General features: G+C 36.6%; 1 protein-coding gene across 1 annotated transcript in view; it reads right to left on the bottom strand.

The window, feature by feature from the left end:
* Nucleotides 1-2,180: 2,180 nt before the first annotated feature.
* Nucleotides 2,181-11,592, bottom strand: part of FAM81B (family with sequence similarity 81 member B) — a gene marked incomplete at its 5' end in the record, with an annotated part of 49,745 nt that continues 40,333 nt past the window's right edge. The window contains 3 exons of the mRNA XM_011378157.2: nucleotides 2,181-2,314; nucleotides 3,972-4,167; nucleotides 5,736-5,871. Of these exons, the coding sequence (XP_011376459.2) occupies nucleotides 2,181-2,314; nucleotides 3,972-4,167; nucleotides 5,736-5,871 (466 nt within the window). The remainder of the gene's footprint in view (nucleotides 2,315-3,971; nucleotides 4,168-5,735; nucleotides 5,872-11,592) is intronic.

Here is an 11,592-nt window from a genome sequence, read left to right as displayed (position 1 = left end):
GCCCCACTTAATAGACTCACCAGTAATATATGGGGGTGGACATTTCTTTACACCCTTGGCAACCCAGTATTATCCATCACTTCAATGTTTGTCAATCTGAAAATGATAGCTAAGGATTCTTTTTATTTTTATTTCTTTGGTAGGTTAAATGTCTTTTTATATCTTCATTTATTTTTGTACTTTTTTGTGGCTAGCCTGTTCACATTCTTTTCCCATTAAAAATTTTTATTTTATTTATTTATTTATTTTTAGAGTTTATTTTTTAAATTTTTTAATTTATTTTTTTTTATGGTGATATTGATTAATGAAATCCGGTAAGTTTCAGCTGTACACTTTAACAGTAAGGCATATATACACTTACATTGTATGTTCACCTCTCATAGTTAGATTTCTTTCTGTCACCCCATATTTGACCCTTTTACCCTATCTACCCCGCTACCCTCTGGTAACCACTAATCTATTATCTATGTCCATGAGTCTCTGTTTGTTTGTCCTGTTTGTTTGTTACTTTTAGGTTTAAAAATATTTATTTATTATTATTTCCTTATTTACTTGTAAGATTTGGAGTTCCTTGGGATATTATCCCATTATCCTATTATGACACTTGATTGCAAAGGACACTCACTTGCTATTACATTTTAAACTCTTAAATTCAGCTATGAAAATTTCTTGAAATATAGTCAATGATGCTATGTGTAAATTAATAAAAATAAATAGAGATGTTTTTACAGCTAAAAAATTAGAAAGATAGGCATTGGCCAATAACTTATTGAGAGATAAGTTTGTTCTTTATTGGGGAAAAAGTTTTCATTATTGTTCCCTAAACCAAGATGGAGCCCACATCTGAAGCAGAGGTCCCTTTGCCAAGTTTACAAGAAGCTCTATGATTAGAAATTAGACCTTGTTTTAGTGGATGGTGTGCAACATGAAAAGTTTTTCTTGATTTTACTGCCTAATATCAGGCTCTACATTTAACATTTATATCTAGAAATGCTAGAAATATTTTAATTTTATAGGAAACTAATCAGTGTTTCTGAAGTGCTTTTGAATTTACCACCTAGATTAAATCATGTTGAATGTTTTTCTTGGAATTTGTTTCCTCTTGTTTTGTATGAGTTAGCTCTTAGTTGCTCATAATTCTGATATTGAGTACAATAAATCAATATTTTAAATATGCACAAGTTATACTGGCTATAAATACTGGAATTGTTAGAAAATAAAAACCTCTGGGTCAGAAGTTGCAAATCAACAGCCCATTGACTGTAACTCCCCAGTAGACATTCCCTCATTGGTTAAGAACTATTTTGGACTACAGTCATCCCTTGGTATCCTTGGCAAAGGTGGGGAGGAATGGTTCCAGGACCCACATCACCCATGCCCATTCCCACAGATGCCCAAATCCTTGGATGCACAAGTCCATTCTATAAAATGGCATAGCATTTGCATATAGCTTTCAGGAGAGTGTGCCTGCACATTATTTTCATGGATTCAGCATAGTGCTTGCTGTAAGGTGAATTCAAGTTTTGACTTTTGGAATATTGTGGGATTTTTTGGGGTGGGGTGGGGTGGGGGGCAATGTTTTCTATCCACAGTTGGTTGAATCTGCTGATGCAGAACTCATGGACACAGAGGGCCAGCTGTAGTTTTTGATGCTTATAAATGGAGAGGTTTCCTATAAAACCCAGATTTCTGGTTTCTCTTGAAAAATGAATTTTGGGATGATACATATATATATATCATCCATCATTCTGAAAAAATGATATATATATATATACACACACATATATATATGTTAATAATGAACTGGAACTGCATAGTGGCTATCTTCAGACAGGGTAAGTTGTCTCCAATTTGCCACAGTTCCTGCTATTCTTTAATATATTACACAAAACCTGCTGTACTCATTTGGTTAACATTATGTAGACTGCTTTTTTTTATTTGTAGGTAAATAAAAATATTAATATATAAAAATAACCTAATTTTTTCATTAATAAATTAATGAAAACCTCACAAAGCTTCATTGCTTTATTTGTGTTTCTGGTACATTCATCTCCTTAAAAAGGTGGTAAGAAATACAGAGACATTTGAAGCATTAAATATCCCAGAGATATTAAATTTCTTCCCAACTTTTACCAACAAACCCTTCATTGACTGGTGAAAAAGAGGATGACAGGAAAGTTTTATACTTCCTGGAGTTCCACTATCTTACGCTGTAATTTCTTTAGGTCTTTCTGTACTTTATATTTCTCAAGATCCATCTTCGTTTTCTGTATTTGTTGGAGAGAGCTGAGAGAGTCATGAATCGATTTAAATCCTGGAAGAGGAAATGAGAATAGGTAAACTCAAATTCAACAGTGCATTGGAACTTCTAATTTTGCAAAACTTGTTAATCAGCAAACCTGCCATAATTGATCGTCTTTTAATTCAAAGCACATTAAATTTTACTAAGACCTGTCTAAAAATATATAATTCATTTCTCGTATGTTATGAAGATACATTAGCAATAGTGTTTCAACTTGTATCTGGCTCCATTGTTTAATTCAATTCCTTTCCTTCCTCTTCTCCCAAATATAGTGCATAATGAAATGATTCTATATTTCGAGAGAAATTTAAACTATTTTCTTCTTTCTGTATACTTTGACAATAGATCTCTTTTTATTCTTGTTACCAAACTGAAGGTAAGGACCACAGATGAGACTTTAAACTTTCTCTAAAATTAACCTGTTAGAGGGACCTAAAGAGTGACCACCAGTGGCTCCCCCTCACCTGCCCTCCAGCACTTTGTGTCTCTTTTATGCAAGTCTAGTCATTCGGGACCACAGACCTGCCAGATGAGGCTTCTTAGGGTACAGCCCATTTCTTAGTCACCAGAGCCTGTCACATTTTTAATAAAGGTGTGAAGGAGCAAATCGTTAATTTGGAGTCTGGTTTACTAAACTCCCACTTAGTAAAATTCAGTGACATGTATGTTGTAAAAATATCTTCAGCTCATCCCGTGGTTGTACTGCTGGAAATGAATAAAATTAAACTTCAGGTAGTAAATAGAAAGCAGGGCCCTAAAAGAAAGGCCAGTAAGTTTGGGACATGATTCCTAGCAGATAATTTGTCATTTTGATTTGGCAGTGGGAGTTCGGGGTGGAGGTGGTGAGGGTCAGATTTCCAGGCAGCGAATATTACTTATGTGCTAGCGACATCTAGCAGAATGAGACCATGATGTCTTTCCAAAACACCTTCAAGGCATCTTTATAGAGAACCAAGATTTAGTAGAATTTACATGCAATTTTCTGAGATCAGGAGGACAGAATATGAGTTAGGGCTTTCCCTAATAAGGGAACCTTCTGATTCCTGGTAATAATCTGAGAATTGTGACTCTGAGGCAGATGGCTGCTCCACAATACCTAGTCCTCTGCCCATCTCTTTGACAAATTAGGTGAGCCTTTCAAATGAATCTGCTTTGATGTTCGCTCAGCTTAACACTGCTGCAGTTAGCCCCCTTAAGAAGGAAGGCAGTCATTTTACTGGACTCTGTGAACTCATCTCTCATTCTTACTTCTAGAGGTCAGGTCTGCGGCCTGACACTTGTCCAGACCCATTACTTGCAGATTCTCTGAGGGGCATTTCATTTAGGCTCCTAATTTCATGACATACCCACAAGTCAGGTCTTGACTATCTCCAAGGACTTTTCAAGTCTAAAAATCCTGACTATGACCTTAGAGAGTAAAAAAAAAAAAAAAAAAAAATCTTAATGGCAAGCTTGTGACGCTGCCAAGGGCGATTGAAGAAAGTAAACGTATTTCCATACCTTCCAGTATGCTGATGTTCTGTGGGATATTTAGAAAAGTTGGATTAAGTACAAAAGGATGTCACTAATGACAAAATCGATTCCTGGCCATTAACTCAAAGTAGAAAACCCTGAGGGACCGGATAGGCATGGGTGGATGTTCTTTACTTAATCAAAGGTATCTGCTCACCTGATTGATATTCATTCTGCATTTTCTCTAATTCATCCCAGATTTGCTTTTCCAGTTGGTTCATCTTTTTGGACAGCTTATTTTCTATATGCTTTACTTTGCTTAGTTCTATTGTCTGTTTCTGTGTATTAATGAAATTCTCTAATTTGCTTGAAAGCTGCAGTAATTTTTCTTCCATTTTATGTTCAGACTTTTCCTATAAAAGATAGCACACGATGAAACTCTGCAGACAAAAAAAATCTATGTGGATTTGTATTTTAGCTTATAGGATGTTTTTTAAAAATTCATTTCCATGTTACACATGAAAATTCAAACCAAGCTCCCTTTTATCTAAAACTGCGTTCACAAGTGTAAGAGTTCATCCCTTTGCTTGGCCTTACTCATTTGTAGTTTCTGAAATTCTCTATATTGTGGGAAAGAAGAAAGGGCTGTGGTCTTGCTGAAATGCTTTGAGGATTTGGAATTTTAGCCTAGTGTTTAAAGAAGAGTAGCCGAGGAAGGTGCTTTGGATTCTGTTTGACCCAAGCTCCTTGGACAGGCTCCTAAGTGTTAGAAATCCTTATTCCCTGAGCTTCATATCTCCATGTGGACGGACTTCAGCTAGAATAGTGATTCACCTCCTGGTGTTGTCTATTAGAATCACCTGGACCATACACAACCCCCAAAATTCTGATTGAATTGGTCTGTGATGGAGCTCAGGAACTGAGCTAGGCTAAAAGCACTCCAGGTGATTCTAATGTTTAGCAGCCTGAAGCTAATTAGCTTCTCTGCTCCTCCTCTTTCTGCTACAGGGAATGTGGGAGCAAGAGGACTGGGTGGGGTTGGTGTGTTTAGTTCTCCTCTCTTTAGCTCAGCCTGCCTCAGGAATGGGGGATTTCAGTCTCTGTTTTCCTTGTGGTGGCGTGCTTCTGCCTGCAGGTGACCTTGTGGTCATCTAGTGCCGCCTAGGACTGGTGGAGGAGTCTGCTTAAACCAGGTAGGAGACGCAGCAGGCCCACTGGGCTGCAGATCTGACTGCACATAATTCAGAAGCCTTATCATTGCTAAAGCTGTAATGTTTGTCTCCCTCTTTTGGATCATGTCTCTATCAGTTGTTTACAGACTCAGGTGGGGAGACAGCATTATTTACTGGGTTGCCTAAATCCCCACTACCGAAGTTCTAGAAATAACATGTGTCACCTACAAGATTGGTAGTCACTGAGGACACCGATGGCCCAGATCTGCTCTCCTGTCGGGGCTCAGCAGTGTGGCCGCTGTGTTGGCTGCCATTGATCATAGTCTCACCCCAAAGCTGGGGCTTTTCTCTACTAGGTCTAATCTAGAAAGGGAGTTTTGAAAACTTTTGCTCTGCTAACGAATCTCGGAGAGGTAAAATGCCTTGTCTAAGGCAAAAGTTTTCAGGCTTTATTGTATCTAAGCATCACTCAGGGAGCTTGCCTAGAAGCGCAGATTCTCAGCCCCTGGAAGGTCTGATGCCTCAGCTGTGGGTTGAGACAAGGACTCTGTATTTTTAAAAGCTCTCTTTCGGTTATTCTGGTATGGGTAGAGCACATTCTGGGAAATGTGGGTTCACAGAGTTGGGGAGCAGCAAACAGGACCAGAAGATGGGCCTCTGGTTTCCTCTTCTGGTGCCAAAACAAAGTAAGTTACTGACACAGTGAAGGTTGCTGTGAATGTTGAAGTGTGATTTTCGAGACCTTACTCATGGCTCAGCTCCAGACTTAGCACTTAGCACTCTGCTCCATGAGGAACAGAACTCCTTACCAGTTTCTCCTGAAGGAGCTTCAGAGACAGGTTTACATGGCTGAGCTGCTCTTTTTCGAATTTGATGAACTGGTTTCTTGTCCATTTTTGATTATTCTCAACTTCTTCATACAGATTATTTGAGAGTGAATTAAATCTAAGGGAAAAAAATAGTTTGTTCTGTTTTAATAAATAACTTTAAACATAGAACCAAAATTTTAGTATTGAAAAAGCCTGCAGTTTTTAGCCGATGATGAGGCTCAGTGTGTCTAGCAAGTACTTAGGGGTGATGTGAGGGTGAGGGAGCACATTCTGGGTTCCTGTCCTGAGCTTGTGTTCAGCTTTGCTGCTGATAGCACCCCTCCTCACATCCTAAAGGAAGTATACACACCGTGACAGAGACAGCCACACAGAGACACATGTGTCACCCATGCAGATTTCCTCTCAGGGCCCTGGGTGCATTGCCAGTGTGTGGAAGAAATACTTCAATAAGACACTTGGGGTGAGGAGTATTACTCTATGTAGGGGTTGGCAACGTTTTTCTGTAAAGGGTTACAGTAAATATTTTGGGCTTAGCAGGTCATACGGTCTCTGCTGCAACCGCTCAATGCTGTCCTTGCAGTGGGAAAGCAGCCACAGATGATACAAATTAGCAAAGAATAAATAAGTCATAAACAAATGAGGATGGTTGTGATCTAATCTAACTATATACACTGAAATTTAAATTTCAGCTATTCACAGTCATGAAATATAATTTTTATTTAAATATTATTAGTGTGAAAAACATTTTTAGCTGCGGGCTGATTGGGTCAGGGTGGTAGTTTGCAGAATCCCTGATCTACAAGGGGCACTACGGGTGTGGGAGAGGAGCTGGGCCAGAGAGAATCTGCACTAATTGAGAGAAAAGTTAGAGGTGGGAAGGGAGAAGGAAGAGAGCCCCAAAAGGACTTTGGGGAAGCAGAGTGTCGTTGGTTGTCTTTTCTATCTCAGGTGGAATCTTCAGTAAAGTCCCCATTGCCACCAATGGTTTTCTGTGAGTGGCTTCTTTGGAGGTGGGAGAAGGCCTTAAAGAGGTGCTAAGTTACTCATATGGGGGAAAAACAAATAATAGGCACAGGTTACAGGAAGGGACTGCTGGCATCAAGATGATGCACCAGAGGCATATTAAATAACAGAGAATGAAGGATTTTTAAACATGGAAGTGAATGTTATTACAGAGATTTGAAAGGTTATTAAGTTACTTAAATTATCAATTTGAAAAGTCATTGTAGAGTGGCTGAGGGTTTGAGCAGAAAGGGGAATCAACATCTGGAATGACTAAGAAATATGGAACTGAGAAGAGATGGGATGAGGGATGGGGACAGGCGAATGGTTTCTGTATGTCTTCTGCATATGACTTGCTCATGGTAAGATGTCAATTTCTAATTCCTTCTTTGAATAGGCAAGATATTACATTGGCTGGAACAATGATGTTGATATTGGAAATAGATTACTTTCTGGCTTGAAATAACAATTGCTTTCACGTTTTCAGGAAAAATATGCAGATAATTTAGTTCGTGATATTTACCAATGGAAATTGATTAAAACATGTTGGACATATACTGCAGGTATATACTTCTCTAGCTCAACTAAAAAAGATTTTGGGCTAATAACTGGAAAAGACAAGTTATATGAGGCCATTTTCATTTTTATTTAGACCACAGGGCCTCTAGCAATGTATGGAGACATTTTTGGTTGTCATAATTGGGAAGCGCTACTGACATGTAGTGGGTAAAGGCCAGGGAAGCTGCTAAACATCCTACAGTGCACAGGACAGCCCCACAACAGGATTATCCAGCCAAAATGCCAATAGTGCCAAGGTCGAGAAACTAGAATTTAGTTGACGAAATCAAGGAATGGGAAAAGTTAATTTTCCTATAGTTATGTTAATGTGTCATAGATAAATTCTGATCTTCATCTCTCTGAATTATTCCTTTTTTTTTTTTTTTTTTTGATGCAGAGAGGGATATTTTTTACATGGAAAGCATACCATGATTCAGGTACTTCAGTGCTGAAGGAAATGAAATTGGTTACTTTTCTTCTTTAGTGTAATTATGATTCCCAAACATCTGTGCTGCTAGCTAACAGCTGTTGGATCTCAGGCAAATAAGCCCCCAACTGAAAGGTGGACAGCATTTTAGCCAACTGTTTGTCTGGAACTCTTTTCCGTAGAATATGCAATGATTCCTGTTCTAACTTCATTCAGATTTATGGTTGAGTACCACCTTATCACAGAAGCTTTTTTTTTCTCCGACAACAGTAAAAAAGATATCCATTTTACTTACTGACACTCCCTATTCCTTTACTTTTCTCCAAAATGCTCATTGCCATGTGATATATACTAATTTGTGTGCTGTTTCTTCCACTAGAACTAAGCTCCATAAAAACAAGGATTTTACTTTGTTAATGGCTGTGAACAATGCCTGGATGTAGAAAGTGCTCGATAAGTAGTTGCTAAATAAATGAATAAACGAGCTCTTTTTTTCTCATTCTTTTTATTAGGGCTGTTCACAAATAAATCACAGACTTGTCAACCTTTTTAGAGACCTAATCTTTGATTTTATATTCACTTTCCTGTCTCTGGTGGAAGTATTAACACTGGTTAAGGGGGATGGTAAATACTCAGATAAACATGAGATAGCTTTACAGTTGAGAATCCAGCCTTCACTGCTCACCTTTACTGGGTAAATACATGAAAGCATTTACTCTAATCACTGATACAGTATTAAAATCCCTCTGAAAGCCAATGTGCTCAAGTCATTTCTCTGGAAGGGCATATCAGAAATTGGAATTCTGAAATTTGGGTAAAGCCATCAAGAATGAACTACTTATCCTTTTATTACAAGATTTTGCCTGTAATTGGAGACTCACTTGCCTAGTAACAATCAGAAGTTGGACTCTGTCTGTTGATAGTTTATTGAAATATGAAAGCATTATTTAAAAACATTCTCCTGGAAAGATAAAAAGGATAAAGTAAAATGAAAGTTTATATAAATCTTTTTCTTTCCTTAGACTTTTCCCAACATAATGGACATGATTTACCATGTAAAATTACTTTTCTTAATCATAGAACTTACAGTTAAAATCTCAACAGGATAAATTTCTCTTAGATGATATTCATATTTAATTCCTAAATTCTTTATTCCAGTGGTTACAAAAGTATTTCTATCAGATGTCGATAAATATAGGTATATTGGTAGATAGATGGATAGATAGATGGATAGATAGGTAGGCAGACAGGTAGGTAGGTAGGTAGATAGCTTTCTTTTTCTTTTTTCTCAAAACACAAAAGTCAGACTTTAAAATCCTAGCTAGAGACCTCACTTAGGATAATTTAAAGTATTGGATGGATTTTTTTTAAAATATTTATATTGGTAGAGTCAGGTTAAAATACACTCCAAGGGCAATTATAAAGGAGGAAGTTACAAAAGAGAAAAAGAAAATGTAAGAGATATATAAACACAGCCTAACCCAGGGCCGAGAGCTGTATGGAGACTGTGGTGAGGACAGAGGATACTGCTTGGAGCAAACATCCTCGTGAACACCCTGGTTATGGCTGACGGACATAAATGAGGACATAGCTCCATCCTGGGCTAATTTTATCAGTTCACTTAGGTCTCAAATCCCCTGTCTTGCATTCAACAACCTGTTGAATGAACTTTTCTAGAAGACATGGAAATTTTGAATTCTTGGAAACTGTTACTATTAACAGGCTCTCAGAATTTAGATAGTGGCTTTAACCAAATGTGACTATAAGAAGATTTAGTGCACTTTGATGGGCTGATAAACAGATATTTTCATTTTTTTTCTGATCATATTTCAATAGTGCTTTAGACAATTTACTATTTCTTTGGAGAATGAGTCTATAAGATTTTGTTTCATACCAGAAGCAAAAAATTTCAAGAAATATTTTTTTCTGCTAAGTTTATACCTATACCCCTTAAACTAATTTCTTCTTAATGCTCTGTGATTTCTAATTAGTGACATTAATTATTAAGCAATTCCAACTCCCCTCTGATAAGAAGACTTGTTTCTTGGTCATTCCAAATTGTACATGAGTTTAAATCCCAAAATCTTCATAGCCTTGTATCTTCATAGTTTAAAGCAGGTGTGATCTTTCATTTCCCTAAATTTCTTAGCACATTAGTAACAAGTTGAATCATGAGATAAAGGCATCATGGATTAACAAAAATAATCTGAGATTGAAGTCAGACACTCTCTAGCTGTTTGACTTTAGGCAAAGTACTTAATCTCCATGATTATAAATTTACTCTTCTTTAAAAATGGAGGGAAGACCCACCCAATGGAGTTGGGTGCTCTCGAACATCATCATGAGCACTTAGTGATTGGTAGGCATTTACAAATGACAATTATTATTTCTGCCTTCTGATATCTCATTTAACATTGTCTTTTATTTTACCTGTGTTTAGCTTCTCACTTATTTATGCATTTTTCTCCACAATCGTATGTAGCTATAATTGTCTTTGAATATTCCAAAATAGGGCTTACATATTATAGGTGCTCAAAACATTCATTCACTCATTCATTCATTCATTGACTTCTATTTGTGTCTAAATAAGGAGAGCTGAAGATACAAAGACGGATGAGACATGTCCTTGCCTTGGATAGTTTGTAAATTTCTACTATAGTAGCACTGTCAAAGTTTTGCTGTAAGATTCGAGCCTATGTATTTGCTTCATTGACCAAATACTTTTTATTATGAATCGCTATGAACTAGACAGCATCAGCAGCAAGAGCTATCTAGGGGAGAGACAGGTAGGTGCTGCCTCTGCCAAACTCTTACTAAAAGGCAGCTGTGTTTTATGATGGCCAAAACTTGTTCTATAAGCACTAAGTTGGTGGCTTAGATCATTATTTAGCTAAATATCTGACTCAGATTCTTTTGGAAAAAGAAGGCTCAATGCAGGGGTTCAAATTACAGAGCCTGTGTGTCATATTTGTCAGGTCTAGTGAGCAGCATCAAAGTCCCAGGAATTCACTAACAAACCCTCAGACAATATTGTGGCTTTTAAGTTCAATAAAATATGTTTAGTTGACCATTACATTTGTTAAAGTTTCTAAATGGGAAAATTGCTCAGTTAAACTTATCCTTTAAAGTCATTAAAAAGCTTTTAATCTCTTTGAGCAGAGACAATTGTTTAAAAAAAAGGCAAAGCAAATTCTACACACCATCTACTTTGATTTAGTAAGTGCTCTGTTGAAGGAAAAAAAAAAAAGAAGCTTTACCAGCCTTTCTCTTTGAGGAAAATATATTTCCAATACATATCTCAGTAAAAAGGTTAATATCCCTGATGTGAAGGAATCCTATACATTGATAAAAAATGATGACAATCACATTACAAAATTTGACAAATGATAAAAATTCAAATGGTGAAGGGAATGCAAATGAAAAGAGATGCTATTTTTATTCCTTTAATTGGCAGATATTAAAAAGAAAACATTCAGCACTGGTAAGAATGTTGAGAAAGCTCTTACACACTGCTAGTGAGAGTGTAAATTGTTACATTTTTAGAAATATATAAAATTAATAAATACATAAACTTTAGAACTAGGAATCTTGCCTTTAGAAATAAAAGAACCTAAATCTAAGGTTATCTAAGGACATGCACAAGACAATTTTTTGTTTGCGTAAACTGGAAGGAAACTATTTCTCGATAAGATAAATGGTTGAATTAATTATTGCATGTCTGTAAATTAAAATATTATGCAGCTATAAAAAATAATGTTAGAATAATATTCACTGATCTAGAGAGATATCCAAGATGCAGTCAAAAAACAAATTATTGAGTAACGTATATAGGATTTGCTTTAAAAATCT

The sequence above is a fragment of the Pteropus vampyrus genome, unplaced genomic scaffold (genome assembly GCF_000151845.1).
Source record: "Pteropus vampyrus isolate Shadow unplaced genomic scaffold, Pvam_2.0 Scaffold11, whole genome shotgun sequence".
Lineage (NCBI taxonomy): Eukaryota > Metazoa > Chordata > Mammalia > Chiroptera > Pteropodidae > Pteropus > Pteropus vampyrus.
The sequence above is the reverse complement of the archived record's forward strand: the minus strand, read 5'-3'. Positions and strand labels throughout refer to the sequence as shown.